Here is a 22516-nt window from a genome sequence, read left to right on the forward strand (position 1 = left end):
AACAAATACAACATAACAATATATTATCTGAGACTGGTTGTGTGTTTTTTTTTTCCTCCCTCTGTGGTCGGGTAAAGAGTCAGTGGTCAAAGTGAGAGAGCAGCTTCTCCACGCCGAGGGTCGTAAAGGAAAACACGAAGGAGGGAGGGACATTTTCTACCGGGGGGCTTTGCCAAACAGAACGAAATATTAATATTAATAATGAAAATAAAAAGCAAGACGGTGAACGGCGGACTGAGGACCCGGTCGAGCAGTAAACACATCCGGCGCACGACTGGAGGAACATCTCTGTTGCTGATGCTGCGAACCGTGACGGCGCCATACCTCAATCAGACGAGCACCGCTCCTGCAGGGGGGGGGGGGGGGGCGCGCCGACGCTGCTCCGTCTACCACGCAGGGGCCGTGTTCGCCAGTCGCCTCATTCGCCTGTGGAGCAAACGGGAAGAGAGCGTCAACAATGTGATGAGAAAGGCACCAAAGTAACTCAGTTAATCGATGAATAGAAAAATAATCAATCAATGTTATACTATATTCAATTAATTGTTTCTGTTAAATTTCAAGTTAAAATGACAAACTGCTGCTTTTCTTTGTCATTTATCAAAACAAGATGTCTGACAGCGCGTTGGGCTGCAGAAAGATTATTCACTCTTTTTGTACATTTTATCGAATAACATGTCATGGATTAATCAATAATCAATATATATGTATATTCATCGTGATAATAATCATTAGCTTCAGCCCTAATTGTGATTATTTTCATTCTTGATTAAGAGAATATTTGCCGTTGTTTCATCAGTTTTACAGATAATTTTTGTCCATCGACTAATTGATTTACTTCTGTATCAAATCTTTATCTAATCTGATAAAAAAGCCTGATTGAATTAAAATAATGCATCTTCAAGAGAAACCAGGCCGAGAGCCGACAGCATAAAACCCAAGCCGACACTCACCTTGTGTTTCTGTCCTGGTCTCTGATCTTCTTCTCCATCTCTGCGTCTGTCAGCGTCTCCAGCAGGGGGCACCACTGGTCAGCGTCGCCTGTGTTTCTGATGGCTATCTCCACCGTGGGGAGGGGGTTCTCACTGAAAACAGACAACACAACAAGACACACACACTTCAGTCTGATGCGGGACGTCGTCACGCTGCAGCTCAGAAGTTTAGATTTTTCTTTTTTCATGTGACTCGGATCAGAAGTTTTCTACACGGTGTGAAACATGGCGTCACTTTTTCCCCCGATTCCTCGATGAAGCGAATCCTGAAACACGCAAACCGTACCTGAAGCTTCAGAGACAAACACCTGACTCTGTTATAACGACAGATTTCAACATGTGACTAAAACATTTATCCTATTCCTCAAGGCCACGGACGTCCAGCTGTGACAGAGATCATGTCTGGGTTTCGAAATGTCGTTACTTCAACGTGACTGTCGGCTACATTTCACCCAAAGAGCCGGAACGACGACAGACTTCAGCATCCCAACAAGACGCCAACAGAAGATGGGTGAAAGGTCACATCACCGTGGCAACTACACACACACACACACACAACAGCAACAACAGGACAGACATTTCCACACTTCTTTTTTCTGCAACTCCCTCAATATTTCAAAACAAGGAAATGATCCAACTCATTTGTCAGACTTGTGCAGGAGGTGAGGCTCCGCCCTCTGTTCAGGATAGAGATATTAGACTGTAACACCTTTGTAACGGTCATCAATAACTGGTTAAAATATCAGAAAAATTCTTTCTAAATAGAAAATAATGGTTCATAACACACTGTAATGCAGCTGTCAGCAGACATAAGTCTTTATTTACATATTTATCCTCTTTAACTCCTCCGGTAAAATATTTCCTTTTCTTTCTTACTGTGACCACTGTGGCAGACACTTACAATAAGTGTTCAACCAACGAAGGAGCAAGAGCTAGATATCATCCAAAAATCCCTTTAATGACAATGTTTTCTGGCATTAAGGCATTAAAGAGCAGCAGAGGATGATGGGAGACACAGACAGTGGATGACAACAAACCACTGCACTTTGTTCTGTAAACGGATTATATCTGCTACCAGACAAATCTAATAATGTTTCCTCTCCAGGATCCTGTGTGTGTGTGTGTGTGTGTGTGTGTGTGTGTGTGTGTGTGTGTGTGTGTGTGTGTGTGTGTGTGTGTGTGTGTGTGTGTGTGAGACGGTACCTGAAGGCGTACGTCCTCTGGTGCCAGCTCAGCTGACCGCGGATGCTGTAGGCGATGGTGGTGACGAACTCCCCCCCCAGGCCGAGCTCAGAGCAGAGCTTCAGAGCAAACTTCTCTGGGGAGTTCTCCCTCTCGGACATGTCCCACTCAAACTGGTCCACCAGAGAGATGTTCCCCACGTGGATGTTCAACTGCAACATGAAACGTTTAAGAAAAAGACGGTTGATGACGCGCCTGAATTACAAGTGTTACTCAGCATCACATTAACGATGAGCTACTGGCAGAGTGGAGCGGCACCTTGATGATGACCCTCTGGTCCGTCTGGTCCTCCAGGATACTGTCTGTCGGATACGACTCGATCTGCTGTCGGATGGCGGAGGCGATGGCGGGGACGAAGGCCAGCGGGTTGAGGTCCAGGTCGTCGCACAGGATCTCAGCGAACATCTCAGGCGTCATGAGCTTCTCTGAAAACACCCAAACATGGACGAAATGAGCTGTTGGCGCTCTTTTCACTTTCACGTAGCCTGTGTTTTTCTGCACGCAAGAGGAAACGATGACGCGATGTTACCGTTCATGTTCCAGGTGAAAGCATCTCTGAGCTTCTGCCCCTCGATCTCCATGTCCAGACGGATTGGAACCAGGACTTCAGACTGAGTGGCGTTCTCGTGGATCACTGCTGGATCGTGGTCGTCAAAGCTGGGCGGGAAGGAGACAGGACAAAAACTTACCAACACAGAGTATGTGAATTTGTACAATGCTTGTACTGTGTTCTTTAAAAAAAGTCTATTAAATGTTGATTTAATCTGTTCTACAGGTAAAAAAAAGGCGACTTCACTCTGAAAATTGTGCTTAGTGGGTTAAGATCAGGTTATCTTACTTATGTCTGTGTTGTTATATCGTGCACAGAGAGATGTGATGCAACAAAGATACACGAAGGAGTAGAACTTAATACCAGACAGCTGCAATCTGAATAATTATCATTGTCTGCTACAGCTGGAAAATAACAAGATGTTTATTTTACACCTCACACCTTTTATAACAGCATCTGTTTTCATCTATTCTAGTGACTTTAATACCAGATAAAATAAAGCATTTCATCACAGTGACGCAAAAATCCTATAAATCCACTAATCCTGATCATTGAGTTCCAACATCCATGATCACCTGATATAACCAGAGGTAATAAAAGGAGCTACTTCGTTAGAAATGACGAGGTAAAACTTCTACTGGCTGACATCACTACATCCTGAGCTGACTCCCGGAGCTCACCACAGTGGGAAGGTCCTCTTCTTGTCGCGGCCCAGTCGGCTGCGGTTGATGGTGGTGGAGCAGGGCACCGCGTCCAGGTGGTGCGAGCTGTTGGGCAGCGTGGGAACCCACTGACTGTTCCTCTTCGCCTTCTGTTCCCTGGTGACAAACCGAGACGTGATGACGTGTGAAAATCAGACAGAATGTATCTGCACTTTCTCCCACTTCAAACTGTCACACTGACGACATCGATGATCGATCGCATCGCCGCAGACCTCAAGAGTTTTAGCTGTAACACAGTTATTACTACAGGAACTTTGATTTTCAATCAGCCAAGAATTTTCCAGCGCTTTTCTTTATTTCTTTTGTTTAAAGTCTATCTAGAACACCTCAAAAAATAAATTAAATAAATTAAAATTTTAAATAAATAATTTTAAATAACAAAATGAAAAAAGCCATGGGTTGGACATATTAAAAATCCTGCAAATACTGGTTATATGAGTCTAATATAATATAAGAAAAAAGCCAATTTCTGTACACACTGTCAGATAAAACGCCTGAAACCACAGTTCAAACTCAGGTCTGGTTATTTTTCCCGCTCTTTTAGGAAAGCTACATTTCCTGGGGAATATCTCATACAGATAAATCATCAACATTTCAGTTACTTCACAGACAAATAAGAGTCCTGTCTGAATCTGGTTTTTACCTGAGGTAGGCGGGGGGCTCAGTGCTGATGGAGACCGCCTTGTACTTCTCATCGTTTCCTTCGAGGATCTCCTCGACCTCTGAGGCCTTCAGCAGGGTCACACTGGTGGCCAGCTGAGTGTAGCCATGATCTGCATGAGAAGAGAGAGGAGTCACATCAACACAACAACAACAACAACATCATCATCATCTGACTGACAGGATTTAGCGAGCCTGCCTTTAAAATGATCATCAGAGTGGAAAACCTTGAATCCTTATCAGATTTTTTTTACTGTTACAAAATGTTCCATATTTTTTAATGTTATTTTTATTATTATTTTATTGTTTTACAAAATAGCCCGAACACAAGGTGCATCTGTAGAAAGTCTTATAGAATAAGCTGATAATAGACTGTCAAACTGCAAAGCAAAATAATTCATTTAAGCACAGGAAGATCTAATTATTATCATTATTATTGTTCAATAAAATATAATAATAATGTCTCTGATGGAAAAAAAATGAACAGTGACTTTAGTCTATTTTGAATAAGGAAGAATCCTCTCATATCAGAGGAAACAGTTAATGATGAGGATTCAGAGCTGGGCATAACCCCACCCAGCTGTAGACGTGGCAGCACTGCTCTCTACTGACCGTGTGACGACTCCACTATTTTCTTCCGTTCTTCTACTGATGCCAGTTTCCTCCATAATGACGGGTATCTTTTATACAGGGAGCCTCTGAACATACGGAGGTAGTTTCCCACCTGAACACAAACACACACACACACAAACACACAAACATGAAGGCAGATCACTTGAACCGTTATTAAAGATTCTTGATGAGAATCGATTCATTCTTCCTCTTTGCTGGTTCCAGTTCACAGACCAAGAAAATGATGTATTAATCCTGAAAATAATGAATCAATTTTGATAATAAACACAGAAGGACTGGACAATAAAATCTATAGAAGAATCTCTCATTTCCCTTTATTTCGTCATTGTTGACATTTTATCGGTGGTAAATGGCTACCTATGTGTGTGTGTCTGTGAGCTCTTTAGCTAATGATAACGTATCAGATTATCAATAGAAAATATAGTCCACAAATAAATGTTGATGTATTATTATACAGGACATACAGGACTGTGCAGAGATTGTAGAGAGTTCAGATGTTTACAATCTTATAACATCAGGAGGTGTCTGATTGAGAGCCACAAACCAGGGCTAAGACTTTGGTAAAACACCGGTTTATATCTTCAACTAATGATAATTAATCCTTTGTTTTAGTCACATTTTAAGCAGAAAATCCAAATATTTGCTGGTTCCAGCTCCTTAAATGTAAGAATTTGATCTATATCTTTGAGTTTTGGGCTGATAGTTAAACAGAAAACAACATATGAAGAAGTGATCCTAGACTGTGGTAAATTACAACAGGCATTTTGTTAGGAAAATACTGAAAATAATCGTTAGCTGCAACCCTCCATCGGTTTATGTGATAACTAACATATGCGATTAGTATGAGAGGAGCTATATTCAAGTGACAAGATTCAGTTGATTTCAATTAGTGTGAGATTTGACTTGATTAAAGTATGAAATTAACAAAGCCGCTATGTTGTGATTAGCGCTGGCTAAACCCCGTTAGCTACTTGGCTAAATGATAGTTAGCTCCGGCGGAGAACACCCGGTGAACCTCTGAGGAAAGCCGAACGTTCTTCAGGTCAAACTTTATCCGGTAACACAAGCATATAGATTAGTCAGTTTAATTCTGGTGAATATACGCAGTTACATTCCCTAAAAAACAAATATAAATGAATGAGTCTTCGTGCGCTGCTCTCCCTCTCTGTTAGCATCCTTAGCTAGCTGCTAGCGGACCGGCTGCAAGGACAAAACCTACACATTTCTGCCCAGATAATCAAACCAGTAAAGCAGCGCTTTGTTAAAGAGATGAAATACAAACCTCTGAACCGATCATGTAAAAGTCCCCATCCTCTTCGAGCTGAAATTTGACCGGTTTTTGTCCAAACGTCTTGCTAAGCGCCATACTGACATCCAACAACAAAGCTCCGTGCCAATGCGCAGGCGCGAATTTTAAGAACGTCCTGTCGCTGGAAAATGACGTTACAATAAAGTGTCTTCAGAGACAGTTGAGAAAGAGACTCTTTGGTATCATTAAACCTGTCAATCAGCAAATTAATCAATAAAAATTATTAAAGTATCAGTAAAATAAAGACCCTCAACTTAAAAATTATAATGTAACTTTGCAACTCCCTATTGAAACATCCAGTGGAAATAACTAAGTTCATTTACTGAAATGCAAATTACTTGTGCTTTAAATTTCTTTGTTACACTTGATACTTCTACTCCACTAAATTCCAATGGGAAATCTTCTACTTTTACTGACGTACATTTACCTGAAAGCTTTAGTTGTTTTTCAGATAAATTTTAAACAGAAACTTGAGTTTCTAAAATGATGTTTTGTTAAGGGTGAAACTTTGGATACTTGAAGTACTTTTTGTTGCTCAAACATTCACTGAAGGACCATTGTTACTGCCAGTAACTGAGTTTTTAAACGGTGTGGTGTTGCTACTTATACTTAAGTGAAAGATCTTAATATTTCTTGTACCACTGTGATCCTCAATGATAACACACATTCATTACAAAACATCTTTTATTATTATTTTAGCTTGTTTGAGCTTCTGTTGACCAAACTACTTCAGTAACAAAACCAAACAAATTCTTACTGGAGAGCAACATAATCTCATGTTCATCTAAATCAATAAACAAACGCAGAGATGCAGCAGGAGGTAAAAATTCTTAAAAGAAGAGAAAAGAGTCTTTGTACTTTTATAAACTTAATGTTTATTCGTATATACATGAATATATTAATCTATAACCAAGAAAGGAGAGAATGTACAATGCAAAACAAAATCTCTATATACAAATCAATAAATAAACAAAGACATAATCAAGGACAGTTTTGTTTTCTACATGGGTTTGTGTTCTTGGGAAAGGTAGGAAAAGTAAATCAAAGAGGAGATCGCAGTTAGAAAAAGTTCTGATATCCTTTGTTAAAATGGAAAATGGCACCCGAGCACAGTTCAGGGGAACAAAACAAAAAAAATTAAGAATAAAACACACACACCACGCCAGCTGACTTCCAGTTTTTAGATTTTTTTTTCTTGTAAACGCAGCCTTTTTTTTTTTTTGTTCAAACTCGCACAGAATCAGGTCAAATCACAAAAGGTACGTCATTTCAACACGAGTCTACAACGACACACAGACCAGTCCAACATCAACCTCATCAGCACAGAGACGCTCGCAGGCTCATGAATTCATTTAAAGTTCCACTCGCGTGCACATCCATCCTACGTTCTCAAACCTGACAGAGAAAACCAGCACACTTCAGTGAGAGATGGAGCTGCTGCAGAAACCCCAGAGTAACTGTTCACAGCAGGAAACCCCGAGTCTCCGGTTAATATGTTCTTTTTTTAAATTATAACGCCAAAGAATCATAAAGTTTTTGTTCCAAACAAACACCACAGAGAAGAAACTGATGCTGCGTTCAAGTTATGTTGGGAAAAGTCTGTTGATATTCTATTTTTATTATTGTCAGCAAACCTCATGTAAAGTATTGTGTCTCTTTGCATCTTTTAGTGGCTGTTTTGTGTCTATTTTTACTCATTTGTCAGCGGTTTGTCGTCATTTAATCGATTTTCCCAGAAGTCACTTCATACAGAGACTCTGGTTCAGGGGCCCATTGGAACCCTTTGGCCCCTTTATCTGTGCCTACCACATGTGGATTAATACGCCACCGAAAATAGTCCCCAAATGAACTGAAAATGAACTATTCCCTCCTGTTTGAGTAGCTTGCTAAAAACTACATTGTTCAGCTGTTGAAGGAAATTTATGACAATTAAAAAATAATGTAACTATATATTTTCAAAGTGCTTTTTTAAAGATTTACATCTTCAATGGAACCAGGGAAGTTAGAGAAAGTTAGAGTCTCTAAGTGTCGAGAGACGGACGAGCACATAGTTGGTTTGTGTCTTTTCTCAGGATTTGTTGACAATACGGAAAATAAAGAATAACACCAGGTTAGGTCCTTTAAGAAAATCTGTACGGCTCAGTTCTCGCCCATAATCTATAGTCAATTTGTGTCATCAAGCAGTCACCGTGCTGCATTCAAGGTCCATCTGCTATAAAAGAAAGGAGGAGGAACTCTTATATTCCACTTACTGTGTCTAAGTACATTTAACAGAGAAAAAATAATTTCTCTACATTTTTTTGATGAAAGTTTGTGTCCCTTGTTGGGCGTTCACCAGAGATATAGTGGTTTTTAAAAGGTTTTTAAAGGGTTTTCATCCCTGAAACATCAACAAAGGGAGCAAAAATATATCTGGTGTTAAATGTTGAGCACCAGTTGAAGGAAACAAAGTTGTTACACATTATCAGGATCAAAAACTCACTGTCAATCACTTGTATTCACTCTATTAACAGCATTTCATGACTGAAACTTGGTTAATAAAGTCACTTTCAAGTGGTTTCCTTCATATAATTCAACCAGAAATTTGCTGCTACATGTTTCTGTCAGTGAACGTCTCTCGGATGTGGAGTTTGTTTGGAATAAAAACCTGGTTTTAAAGGGCAGAGACGCTCCAGCTGTTTGATCCTCACAGACATATAAACATGAAAAAATAGGATTTAGATTCATGAGAGTGGAGTTTCTACAACAGCTTCACCTGCAGCTCCAGACAAACATCTTCAAGTCTAATTCTCCACAGGGAACTGGGTCCAGAGGATTTTTTTCATAGTGTTCTGATGTTTTTTAGTTTTCCAGAAAAATGCGACAACAGTAAACATACAAACGTGTTTTTTTCCCCACTGTGAAAGGCAGAGGACTCATCTGTGAACAGAAACCTTTTCCTCTCTTTCCTTGTTATTTTTGGCACATGGAGGATCAAGCCTGATGCCTTCGCTGCTCGCCAACAAGATGAGCGAAGGGCGGACGTTCACTACGACACCGTTAAGGGGGAACGAGACATCTTTTTTTTTTTTTTTTTTTTTTTTCAGTTCACAGTGCTCGACATGACGCGCCGATCAACAGGCGGAGAGGGCAGAGTGAAAAGGTCGAAGGTCACAGTGTTCAACAGCGAAGGATTTCACGCCACAACATCCACGACAGCCGGACGACGTGCTCCTGCCGCTCATCACCATATTGCTTTTTTTTTTTTTTTTCCTTTTCTTTTTTTGGGCACTTCATTCATTTGATCGTTAAGAGGATTATGAAAATTATGAACTTCATGCAGGTGAAAATAACTAAATAAGAAAAGGCAGTACATGGTCGCAGTGCAATCCAGGCTCATTTAGTGTTTGTTGCTGTGATATGAACAACTCATCAGGAAAAATCCAACCTCACATATTCAATCATAACCAGTGTTTTTTTTTTGTTTTTTGTTGTGAATCCCACTTTTCCCTGAATTAGTAATTTCCTACATTTCCCAGAATGCTATGCGACAGCAGAAAGGGTGTGAAAATTTCCCTGTTGATCAAATTGACTGGTCGCTCAACCCCGCCCCCTGCTGGACACAGCAGTTCAAGCTCTGGATTAGCATGGTTAGCATTATTAGCATTATTAGCATGACACAGGTGCTCTGTCTTTTTTCACCCTTTCCAAAAGCAACAAGGATTGAACTGTGTGTTTATCTGGTCCAATGTTAAACTTATACTTGTAATAATATGAGTTACTTTTCAATACAAGAACAATCCTGTTTCTCTGTTTCCATTTTCTCAAGAACGAGGCACCAGAACAACCTGCTGTAATTTCTTTTCTCTCACACTAATTAGTTTCATCTTGTTATTATAAAATCCGTAATTTGACTTTCGGAAAGTGCTTTACAAATAAAGATTATTGTAATTATCATAAAATCAACTCTTGTCTACTTTCGTCTGAAATGAAGGACTCGTTCTGTCAGAAAGGATTTCGATGGTGAATCTTTAGCTTTGAAACTGTACATGTGTCTGAGCCGGACAGAGGCAGCAAACAAACAGGGTTGGGGTTTAACTTGCAGGAGAAACTGTGCACAATCCAGAAAAGAAGCCCTTTAACAACGACTGCTGTGTAGTAGCTGTTAGAAATATCTCAACGATGCAACATTAACGAAATATGAACCCCAGAACTGCTTTGTTTAAGAGTGATAAGATGTTTTTAGGTTGGATTTTTCCTTTAAAAGAAACAGCTGGAGGACAGCACACAGACAAGAAAGAAGAGTTTGTTCCCTCATGTGCAGTTTGGCAGCGTCGTTATCCTTCATTCGGGCTCCTACGCACAGTCTCATTCAAACTGTTCCAGCTCTGGAAACCATCAAACGCCATCGTTTCCACTCCGACTGCGAGTTAGAGCCCACACAGGAAGAGACTTTGCTGCCATCAGCGACACGTTAACCACAGAAAAACATCCTGCGGGATAAATCAGCAGGACTCGTCTGGTGCGTCCGAGACACACAGGCCCGTCATGGCACATTTGGAGAGTGGTTACTAATGAATATGAAGAATGAGCCGCCGTGTTGGAAAGAACAAAGACCCACAGTTTATCACCTCTGCCCGTTCAGTGGTACGGTCCAGGGTTAAACCAAAAATATCAGTTTGCTGTTAGAGAACATTTTGAATATTGTTCTTTTATCCTCAGTGACCACAGACAGAGAGAAACCACAATATCATGGTTTTTATGTCGCTGATGTTTTTATCTTTATTCCTTAAGAACTGTCTGTTGTGTCCCAGAGTTTCTCTAGTGCAGCTCTAGATCATTATTATTATTATTATCATCATTATTATTATTATTATTATCATCATCCTATAAAATAATGAATCTGAAAACACACTACTGAGTGGGTGCAGTAGGCCAGCCTTCACTGCTGCTAACACTAAAATAAAAAGTCTGATTTTAGCGTCTCAGATGTTCAAAATGTCACAGAGGTTTCCTCAAAACAATAAATGTTTAATGAATAATATAAAACTTTATCTTATTTGCAATTATTACGGTCAAATTCAATTATATTAAATGTTTTTGATCGAAATCTATTTTCAGGTGGAAGCCTATTCCTGCCAGACAATCGATCCACAAATATTTAGATAATTATTAATCATGGTTTGGATAATAATTTCATTTAAGATTCTCAAATGTTACATTTCCTGCTTTTTCTTTGAACACATTAACTTGAGCTTTAGAAAAATAACAGGCATTTTTCGCTCTTACCACTATTAAAATAATCAATAGTAAAAGTTGCTCTCTGCAGCCCAAGTAATGGCAATTCAAAATTATATGATACAAAGTCAAATTATTTACTTGATATAATTTTGACTTTGTGTCTCATAATTTGGATTTTACATTTTGCATTTTGAAATTCTCCTGTCAGAAACAACAGAGAAGAAAGAGGAAAGTATGTCATGTAGTAAATGTTTGAATCTTTGCAGTCTTCCATTATCAAAATACTTTCCTGTTGATCCACTGTTGAATCAACTAACTATTAGTATTTTTTATAATTATTTTTTTGACCCGTTGCATCTACTTTTTCTCTTCCCGTCATAAATGTTTTGTCTGTTTGAAAACTGAAGAACTTTCTGAGGACAGCAAAGGCGGTGAGTTATGTTTCCGATGTTTCTTCCAACATGGCGGCCGGTGGACAGGAAGTAGAGAGCAGTGACGTGCAGCTCGTACGACCTCTTCAGAAAGATAATTAGCAGCACCATATCAGAGCAGAGAGATGCAGAAAAAAAAAAAAAAAAATGTACAAAGCAAAGTGGAAAAAAAAAGTGTTGATATCGCGATAAGTCTATTAACAAAATCTCATGGTCCATCTCAAAGGAACGTACTGCACAGTCGGTGTTAATGATATATACACTCAGTTTTTGTTTTGTTTTGTTTTCAGCTCGTTTGTTCTCCACTAACAAACTGTCCCAGTCAAGTGCGACCACAGGACGACCACCTCCTTCACGGTGTAGTGGTTACCATTCATAACAAAAAGAAAAGAAAATAGTGGCATATGATTCATGGCTGTGCCCACAGGACCGGATTTTGACACCATGTCTCCATTTTGACTTGACCTTTTGTTTTGTTTTTTTTTGTTTTTTTGTAACATGGCAGCGTTCAGAAGTTAAAAGAGTTCAGATTCCTCCACGTCAGTGTCGCTGGTGTTAAAATGCCGACATGAGTCCCAGCGTCCGAGAGCGGAGAGAGAGCCGAACGTTCAGAGCCGCGGTCCCAGGGGACGCTGTCGACATCAGGAGCCCTGGGGGCGAGACGGTAAAGGCGGCGGCACAGTCACGACAAAAGTTCCCTGAAAAAATAGAAACACATTCGAACGCCCAGCTGATTGCTGCGGCTTCGTATTGTTCACTTATGTACACTCCATGCCAGGAGGGGGCGTGCGAGACGACTGCAGAGGGATGGCGGCTGCTGAGGGGTTTAAAAAAAGTGTTTCATCGAAGGTGCAAAACTCCTCCCGTGAGCAAGAGGACTGAGGGAAATGTTTGTAAGATCTGACCAGCTGATGTTCAAATGTAAACAAATGTAAACAAAAAGTAATGGACCAGGAAATGAAATGGATCTGCTTCTCCACACTCGACACGACCAGTCACGTGACGCCGGTGAGAGAGTTCGACTGGTTCAGCCACTGAGCAGCAGCGCACGTCCCCGACGCGGCTGCTTGTTTTCCCCACCTGCGTGTCCCTCTGCTTCCAGGAACCTGCAGCCGAACAGAAACAGCTTCTACGTGGGCGTTTCCTGCGACGGACTCGGCCTCAGCTGTTGCTAAGTGCTAAGATGCTCCTCCGCTTCCTGCTGATCCACAGGAAAGCTGCTTGGTCGTTTTCTCCTCTGGCATCTCAAGTCTTTGTCCAAAACCAAAACTCAGATACTTCAGGTTAAGTTTCCCTCCAACAGACGCGAACAGAAATGTTTCCTCTGAGGAGCGGAGGCCTGAGAGGGTTGAGGGGGTGGAGGGGGAGGCAGGAGGCGGCGCATTTCTCTCCTCAGAAGATCCCTTTCGCAATTTTCAGTCCCTTCTGTTTCATGCGAGGCAGCGTCGAACTGGCCACGTTCTTGGCCCGCACCGGCCGCGCCAAGCCGCGCTTCTTCAGCACAAAGTCGTAGTTGGCAGTGGAGTTCATGGCGTAGAAGACGTTGGCGTTGTCCGGGATCCGCAACTCTGCAGAACCAGACGACAGAGAAGAAGAAACATCACAGTCAGTCAATCAATCAATCAATCAATCAGACTCATTTATACAGCACTTTTCATACAAACAATGCAACACAAAGTGCTTTACAGAATAAAAGCAATAAAACACACACACACATACGTTTACATACAGAACAATAAATGACCAAGTAATAAATAAAAACAATAGAAATTAGACAATAACAACTTGGTAACGAGATAACGATAGCGTGATAAAGATAAAATAATAAAACACTGAATCAGCGGAGATGTATCAAAGCTGAAGTAAAATAAACAACTATAAATAAAAGTAGGGGATTAAAATTAAAATAATCCAGAAAATAATCGTAGAATCAAAGGACAAACTGGATAAAACAGCTTAAAATAAATAAACAAATAGAAAGATAAATTTAAAAAATTCAATTCAATTCAATAAAAAGCCAGAATAAAAAGTCTGAAGCACAATCCAAACCCGAGACACTAAATCATCGGGAGCTTGTTTTTAGTGTTTACCTTTGTCCTCAGAGATTTTCTGCATCAGCTCGTACTCCTCCGTCTTCTCTCTCTCCAGGTTGTGTTTGATCATGGCCTTCCTGATGACGGCGGGAGTCTTGTCTTGACTCGTCACCTGCATCAAGGGACAAAACGATAAAAGCTCTTGTTGAAATATGAGTAAAAAGACATTTTTAATGTATTTAAAAGCCATTAAAACTACATCTATTCCTCACTATTCCTATTTAATGTTCATGAATGATTCAATTTTCTTTATTGAAACAAAGCAAAATGGAAAAAAATAAACATTTCATGGAAATTACAACAGAAAAACAGAAAAAAACACAATCACAAACAACCACTTCTGATTCATCCCATTAGAGAATCATCACTACAGTATTTCCTCACCAGGATGCTCTTGTACATGTTGCCGTTCTCCACGTCCAGGCTGACCCTGATGATGCAGCAGTCGTCCACCTGCTGGTTGTACAGCGGCAGCGACAGGGTGGAGTAGTTCGACACCGCCGACACCGAGCGTTTGTGCGAGCGGGAGGCCGACAGCGGCGTGGAGGAGGAGACGGAGGAGGACGAGGCGCTGCTGGAGCCGGAGGCCGAGCCGGAGCTGGAGCCCGTCCCGGACGTGTCCAGAGACGACAGAGACGTGCACTCCCAGAACTGAAGAGGACGGGGAGGAGAGAACATCAGCGTTTTCACAGGAGGCTGACGTCATAGGAATATCATTACTTCATTAATTAAAGATGCTCTCTACTAATTCTACATATGAAGACGAGCTGACGCGTCGTGACTCAGACGCTGAAAACAGTCATAACGTCTGATGTCCAACACAGAACCTGCTTCAGAAACTGGGGCCGTGGAGTTTGAAAAAAGTAGCTTTTCACCAACAAGGAGATGCTACCAAGTTGCATGATGGGAAATGTAGGATCCAGTGTTTTTGTAACTTGAGCCATACTGGGGACTAAAAGTCAGGAGTTTTTCAGGAGTCACATTCTTTATTTAATCTGTATTTTACACATCTGCTGTTTTAATCTCTGCAGAATTGTTCTACTGATTATTATTTAGCCTCTGAACCCTGAAGGTGGCGGCTTCAAATGTCACCAAAGAAGATCAATTTACGACTAATTCTCACATTTCAGAAGCTGCAAACAAACAATGTTTTGCATTTTTTCTTAATAAATTTGATCAAAACCGTGTAATTTAATTTTCTGTCAGTGAACTAATCGTTTAATTGACTAATCCTGTCATATGTTACGTTTTGCTTTGTTAGCTTATTGGCTTGCTAACACGACAGAGCTGCTCTTAGTGTGCTGGGGTAGGTGGAAATGTTGACCTGATGGTGGCACTACGTAACACACGAGTCAGTGGGATTCATCCTCCGGCACCTTGAATATCTATAACATTTCACAGAAATCTAATGGTTGTGGAGACATTTCAGCCCGGAGGCAGAGTGACGGAGGTATAAAGCACCGCAGAGCAAATAGAAATATAGTTAAATATGGACAGCGTGTTGTAATAATGTCATATATAAACAAACCTAATCAAGTTTCAAGGATAAAAATGGAAATAAAAACGTAAAACAAATTACTGTTGACGTTGTATCTGCCGCTGGAGCTTCTCTCCCCAAAGCAGAGACGGTGAGTTTCACTGAAGGAGTCGACGTCTGGAGAAAAACAAAAACAGAGAGCATCAGCAAACGGCCGCAGAGGAGGAGACGACCCACAGAAGAAGCTAAATTTAACTGTACAGGTCACCGGTGGCGTCTCTCGTCCTTACCTTTCTCTCGTGTCCTTCGGGGGAGTCAGACAGGAAGCTGGCGTTCACGTCCTCCAGGTCTGAACCGCTGGAGCTGACGGAGGTGACGCTGAGAGCGTCGCCGCTGTCCCCCCCGCCTCCTTGGTACGGTCTGTAGTGCGAGTGGTCGAAGGACTTGGAATGGGAGCCCGCGGCGCCGCTGGAGCCCGCCTCCGTCAACTGCCGGCTGGACGGAATAACAAAGAAGGGAAGAGTCAGATTTCACTTATTTGTCTGAATGTGATGATTATAATGTGACTTCACGGCTCAGGTTTCATCACTGTCACTTACTCGCTCCAGCGTTTCATGATGCCTCCGTTCTTCTTGGCCCTGAGCGTGTTGCTGGCCGACTCTGACAGAGGCTCGATCTCACAGGACAGGTTGTAGCTGCGGGAACAGGAAGTCAGGATGATGACTGTGTTAATTTGAACTCATCTCACAGGATAAAGACAGGACGGCCTTGGTATTTAAAAAAAAAAAAAAGCCATCCTGTCGATGAAGTGCCCAGAAATCCTGCGGTGACGTGTCAGTGAACTCAACACAAGGCTGTGTGCCGTGACGAGATGATGACAGAGGTGAGTCCAGATCTTTCCGCACACTGAACCTGACACATCCTGACAGGCTGAGGCTCGTAGAGCTGCACCTCAAGGTGACACCGGTCTCACATTAGCCCCAACGCAGGGCCGTCGTTACAGTTTGTACAGAGCAGATAACACTTTATGTTTACTGCTCAATTCTGAGTCATGTTGTCTGACACTTCAACAACCTACAGTTCTACTGAACCTGTAAACATATCACACACACACACACACACACACACACCATCTCTGTTTATATTCCCAATGTAAAGACATTTCCATTTTGTCTCCTTTTATTTTAATATTAATGCAATGTTATTATTATTATTATTATTAGTTTTCTTATTGCATCGGTATCTGCTCATCCTGAATATAAGCTGCTGGAACACTCAAATTTTCCTTTGGGATTAATTAACTGTAATTAATCAAGTCTATAGAAATTCATTTCAACACTCAGGTTCTGCCCTAATTCAGTCATTCATTCATCTCCCACTACACAGTCTGAACATCTTCCTTTATCTTCCAGGGACGTGGATCAGTTTTCATTCAGACACAGAGCAGCTGTTTGCAGAAATCTAGACTTACAAACTGATCATCATCCATCCCCCGCCCTCACAGTCAGAGGTGTAACAACAGCAGGGCCCCTGAATAACAAGGCGGTCTGCTTCACTGACCTCTCTGCCTCGCTGAGCTTCTCCACGCCTGCGAACCACTCTCTGAAGTGGCTGTCCTGAGTGAAACTGTAGTTGTTGGAGGCGAGCTGGAGCAGTTTGATCTGAGCGATCACCTCAAACTCCTGCAGACACACAGCACAGCAGCAAACAGGTTAGAAAAGGAGTCAGTGCTTCAGCCTTTAATTTGCCCGGTTTGTTTATTTTTGTCTGTTCTGAGCTGAAGATGATTTGATTTGGATTATTACCTTTCTTCTCTTCTCAAAGTTGATGAGACCACCCTGCAGAAGAGACAAGAACGTGAGCAACTGATAGAAAAACAAGCCAAAAGGAAAAAAGGTATCACAGCATCAGCTCATGCCACACAGCAGTCTGACCTCAGTGTAATCCTTCATGGCAGTGTCCATCATCACCAGGTCGGTCAGAAAGGTCCCCAGGTAGGGAATAGTCCCCTGCATCACTCCCTGTTCACAGAGGGGAAACCAGTGGAGGTAAACATGGAGGCCGAGCGGGAAGATAACCCTCCACAGATTCTTCTTAAACGTGGAGCAACGAGAAAACGAACTCCACAGAATTACTGGAGAGACTAGAGGCAATATTTCCCCTTAAAACTTTTGATGAATATAAAATAAAAACTATTCACTTCCAAAACAGACAAACATTGTGTTAAATCTATGAATTGAACCAATTGCAGTGACTTCACTTGCCACCAGATGGAGCTGTTGGTCCAAAATTGATGTTTATTGTTCTCAGCACAAACCACTGACAGACAAACATTTCATTTCTTTTATTTTACTGTTTATTTGTGCTGTTTCCGTGCTGTGGACTCACCAGGTCTCTCTGCTGCTGGTGTCTCCTCTGAGCTCGTTTGGGGTTGATTTCCAAAGTTGCGAACTTGGACGTTCCCTCCTGAGGAGCAGAAACAAGACGGTCCATCAGTCCGACCGTGTTAAATACTCAAGAGAAACAAACTGCAACTCTTCAAATCCTAAATGCAAAAGTTTCCCATAATTCACCTACAGGGCTTCATCACCTGCAAACATCCCAAACAGGAACAAGCAACCCTTTCGTTTACAGAGCTGATGTTTTCAAGCTATTATAATAGAAACTTTCCTCTTAATTTCCAAAGATGTAGCCGTTAATTACTAAGAGATTTCAAAGAAAGGCCGACTTCAGTTGGTACTAACTTCGTATATTTGGGTTTTTAAGAAAAAGCTAGGACGTAATAATGAAGTAGGTCTGTGAAAACACCTACAGATCCATCTGAGTGTGTGTTCTGGGTTTTGATTCTTCATGACTTTGAGCTCCCAGACATTATGGACCTGCCTGAAAATCTGAATATCAGTTTAACTGAAGTCTATGCTGCATGTTGATCTGTCGTGGAAACGTTATGTATGTCAGTGTGAACATGAAAACTAATGTGACCATATTTTCACGCTGACTTTTCTTCTAAACACTTTTTCTTTGTCGCTGAATTTCAGAGGGAAAAAAACCATCAGAGGAACAGTGGTGGGAGAAAATCCACCTCTTGAGTTCCTGCTCACATTCCTCAGAGTGACGTAACGCCGAGGGGCCTTCTGTAACCCGAGCCCACTGGAGCGGAGCGAACGCAGCCCGGTCTGAGCAGATAGAGCGAGAGAGCGGCGACGCCCCGAGGTGTTCGCTTACACCAGAGCCCGTTATCTACACCTGCCAGAGGTTCCCTCCCTGTGGAGTGACGTCAGCAGGGATTCCCTCAGAGGAAGCCCCGAGCACTCGCTCACCGTTACATCAGCGAACGCCTCGGGTTTATAAATAGGGGATAACACAGTCACCGTCTGCAGGCTTCATTAGGTCACACTGTAAAGATGTTTAGTGTCGACGTGTAAACACCTAACCTCAGTTTGAAAACAGCTTTTTACAGCTGATGATGATCTGGTTTGCTCAGATCAGATAACAGGCTAAATGTAATTTGTCTGTTCTGGGCTAATCCAGTCAATTATACCTGACAAATCAAGTTACTGCATCACAGTGATCATTATAAAGCAGTTTCCCAGCGCGGCCTAAAACAGGTTTCCACCGTCTGACACTGACGGCCGACTCCCCCTCAGAGAAACCCGCCGCCCCCACTCCTCCCCATCCACCCCCGATGTTAACGGACGGTCTGAGCCGTAGTTCTGTAAAAACACTGATAGTGAACCATGAATCATATAAATAGATACTGTAACTGCTGTTATCATTCGTTGTCTTACTTTGCCATAATCTGGGGATCCATTCATAATTCTTCCATGAAGTCAGTGAGTTACACTGTGGGGTACATTACATCTAAGCAAACGGGCACCATTTAAAGTACGCCCAATTAGCTACCAGCACTTCCTGTTTGCAGCGTGCCGACGGATGAACAGAAGACTATCACTGGATTAATGTGATACTGAAGAAAAGTGATGAGCGTGATGATTCCCAGGCAGCTGCTGGAGTGTCTTTCCTCTATGATTTCTAAGTGGATTTATGGATGTTCATTTGTAATGGACATAATAATAACGATATCCTTGGAAAGTGTAAGTCGCACTGAAGCTAAAAATATTTCTATCATGTCTGCTTGTTCAGATTTGACTGAGTTATGACTCAAAGAAGTTGTGATGTGATGTATTTTACGTGTTCAAGCCTTCTTAATAATAATATTTCATCAAGCTTTCTCTGTGTGTAAATGTCAGTTGTTATGACAACAGCAGAATATGGAAACATGTAGATTTGTCGTCTCATTTCCTGTTCAGTCATGTTTCCCTGCGTCCCCGTATCAAGCTGCAAAACACTCAGAAGGTGTCGACGCCTCTCTGCGTTGACCGCCATAAATCACATTAATGATCGCAACAGGTCTGTCAGCTGCAGCGAGCCCACCCAGGACACCGTCAGTAATATATGGACACTGTGATCCAAGAGAACACGGTACACTGTGTCCCGCACTGCCGGATGTTCCTCTGCAGCTGCTGCGAGACAGACATGAGGAAGTCCAGCGACGGGACGGGTCACAGAGCCCGCCGCCATCTGTTCAGCTGCCACATGCAGGCGTTACGTAACTCCTATAGATTCATCAGCTGTTTTATCGGATTAATAGAGTCTGATTAGAAGCAAACACATTTATTTTATTCCTCTAAAGGGAAGAAAAATACCTCTCCTCTCTTTGGCTCCTATTTCTCCCTCTGTCTTATTATCTAATCATCATTCAGCAGTCACAGAGAGACGTTTGTTATGTCGACCAGACTGAGACCACACACTCTTTTACTGTGTTATTCAGATTTTAAATCACTCTGGATAAAAGCATCAGCCAAATACCTCAAAACAAGCCTCACACCTGATCTGTGAAGACACAATACGAGCAGGAAACTTCAAATATTAAAGAAGTGCGTGGGTAAAACAGGCTTTAAATGAGTAGTTAATAATTTAATTCTTCTGTTCTTTTGGTCACTGTAAAAATAACAACACACGTGCTGCTTGTTGGAGATTTGTGTGTGCGCTGTTGAGCAGCTGTGACCCACCTTCACCAGCAGCTCTCGGCTGAGGGAGTAGTTGTTGTCGTCTGAGAAGATCTCTGACAGCTCGCGGAAAGTGCGGAAACTCTCCCTGTGAAAAAATAACAAAAACAAACAAAAAAACCTCTTTAGCCCGTTGTCCTAATGTGGTCAGTGCTCCTCACTGCAAACCAGATGACATGTACGGAGCCATTTTGTATTATCGAAGCAACGTGAAGTTTACTCTGACAACCCACCGTGACACTTCCTCCCAGGTCCTCTTCAGGCGGTGGATGGCGTTGCACTGCAGGGCGGAGAGGATGGCGCGCAACGAGGAGAAGTTCTTCAGGATCCGACACTCCTGAACACAACATGAGCGACGATCCGGTCAGATAAGAAACAAACTGCTTGATGCAGCGTGAATAAACCAAGCGTGAATAAAGTAGCGGGGACAGCGGTCGCTCACCCGGGCCACGTCTATCCACCTCTCCAGCAGCCGGGCTCTCTGGTTGGGCTTCAGCGTCGGGTTGCTCAGGCAGGTGGTGATGACACAGTTGGTGACGGAGTTGAACTGGGCCACGGTGGCTCTGATGGTGGGAGCCAGGTGCTCCTTCCCCTTCTTATCCCGCTGAGACCAGATACCCCCGAGGCAGTGGTAGGGCACCACCTTCTTAAACAGATCCTGAGGAACAGTATGAAGACGGGGTTTAAAAATATGAGTGAGACCATGTGATTCTACGGTTTCTGTTTGAAAGGGTCATTTCACACAGAGAGGTCAGTTTACTGGTGATTACGATAATAAAAGAAGAAGAAGGAGAAGATAAAAGATGTTGCCAAGTTGCATTATGGGAGATGAAGAATCCAGGTTTCGTCTTTGAAAACTCGGCTTTGTGCTGGAGTCAAAGAAACTTTCATTTCTGCATTAAAAATGTGGTTTTAATCTGATGCTAAAAAATCTGGAAAACAGTCACTTTGACAAAAAAGAAAAAAAAAAAATCACCTTGATGGATTCGCAATTTAAGGAAAATTGTTGTTTAAAAACCTGATATCTTCATTTAATAAGTTCAGTCAATAATTAATCAATAATTTTAGTCAATAAGAAACCAACTGGTTTTAGCTTCTGCAGTCCGGAGCTTCTCCTGGTTTAATGTGTGAACTGAACATCTTTGTGTTGAAGATGAAAAAAGACATTTGAAGATGTCACTTTAGGTTGTTTCACCATTTTCTGACATTTTATGGACTAAACAATTAATAAAAATTACAATGAGCAGATTAATCCAGAACCAAAATAACCATTAGCAAGAACCTAAAAGCCTTTCACTGATCTGAAGGTCAAACTGTCTGGGAATCTCTACAGATGAGTGACTGCGCAGGTGAACAGCGGCAGAAATCTGTTGATAGGGGGAAAAGGAAAACGTCCTCACCGCGTCCATGAGCGTGAACTGCTCCGCGACCATGATGGGGTCAAACGACAGGAAGCTAAAAGCAGGAAGTTCGTCCTCAAAGCCGCTCTCTTCCTGCGTAGCGAAAGGGCAGCCGATGTGTTCCCCTACAGAGATTTAAAAACAAAAAACCTTTTTCACAGCGCTGCCTCGACCTGAGCTCAACCTAAACACACAGTTCCTGCTCTGGAAACATCTCATCCTTTCTTTGACCTCGGCGTTCTCACCACTTGTACCGAACTGTTCTTTGCAAGTATCACAACATGTGACATTGTGTCTACGGCTACATGAAATGTGCTCAACAGGAAATGAAAAACATGGTACATCTTTACTAGTCTCTACTGGGACACGCCCCGCCCCCCGTCCCCCGTCCCTGAGTCCCTGCCCTGTTGTCCCTCTCCTGTCCTGCCTTCATACCATCAGGATCAGGCTCACACTGCTGTCGGCGGTGGAAGTGGGCCAGCAGGTTGCGGGCGCGGCGCTCCAGGTCCGAGCCGGGGAAGTGGAGGTGAAGGTAGGACAGGAGCTGGTGCAGACAGTCGTAGTTGGGGGGGCTCCAGAAGTCCTCAGAGTACTGGTCCAGCCACGCGCCCAGGATGGACGAAACAGTGCTGCAACACACACACACACACACACACACACACACACACACACACACACACACACACACACACACACACACACACACACAGGAAAAGGACAG

At 42.3% G+C, this 22516-nt stretch overlaps 2 protein-coding genes across 4 annotated transcripts in view; both read right to left on the minus strand.

Moving 5' to 3' along the window:
• On the minus strand, positions 1–6210 carry LOC111238538 (SWI/SNF-related matrix-associated actin-dependent regulator of chromatin subfamily B member 1). The gene is made up of 9 exons (XM_022768105.1): positions 6079–6210; positions 4776–4887; positions 4147–4276; positions 3462–3599; positions 2761–2888; positions 2490–2656; positions 2193–2383; positions 951–1082; positions 1–426 (listed from the first exon to the last, which is right to left on the minus strand). Exons 1-9 carry the CDS (start codon positions 6160–6162, stop codon positions 387–389), a joined length of 1122 nt encoding a protein of 373 aa, XP_022623826.1. The 5' UTR covers positions 6163–6210; the 3' UTR covers positions 1–386.
• A 3130-nt stretch (positions 6211–9340) lies between these two features.
• ralgds (ral guanine nucleotide dissociation stimulator) overlaps positions 9341–22516 on the minus strand; it is a 58060-nt gene continuing 44884 nt past the window's right edge. For all 3 annotated transcript variants that reach the window (XM_022768095.1, XM_022768093.1, XM_022768092.1), the window contains exons 4-18: positions 22231–22424; positions 21796–21920; positions 20838–21053; positions 20629–20732; positions 20399–20483; positions 17715–17792; positions 17261–17347; positions 17132–17164; positions 16887–17008; positions 15926–16021; positions 15617–15821; positions 15429–15503; positions 14234–14500; positions 13847–13961; positions 9341–13324 (exon numbers count right to left, since the gene is read on the minus strand). In XM_022768095.1, coding sequence (XP_022623816.1) covers positions 13149–13324; positions 13847–13961; positions 14234–14500; positions 15429–15503; positions 15617–15821; positions 15926–16021; positions 16887–17008; positions 17132–17164; positions 17261–17347; positions 17715–17792; positions 20399–20483; positions 20629–20732; positions 20838–21053; positions 21796–21920; positions 22231–22424 — 1978 coding nt within the window. In that variant the 3' untranslated portion in view covers positions 9341–13148. The remainder of the gene's footprint in view (positions 13325–13846; positions 13962–14233; positions 14501–15428; positions 15504–15616; positions 15822–15925; positions 16022–16886; positions 17009–17131; positions 17165–17260; positions 17348–17714; positions 17793–20398; positions 20484–20628; positions 20733–20837; positions 21054–21795; positions 21921–22230; positions 22425–22516) is intronic.

The sequence above is a fragment of the Seriola dumerili genome, unplaced genomic scaffold, assembly GCF_002260705.1.
Source record: "Seriola dumerili isolate Sdu_G_001 unplaced genomic scaffold, Sdu_1.0 BDQW01001417.1, whole genome shotgun sequence".
NCBI classification, from domain to species: Eukaryota; Metazoa; Chordata; class Actinopteri; order Carangiformes; family Carangidae; genus Seriola; species Seriola dumerili.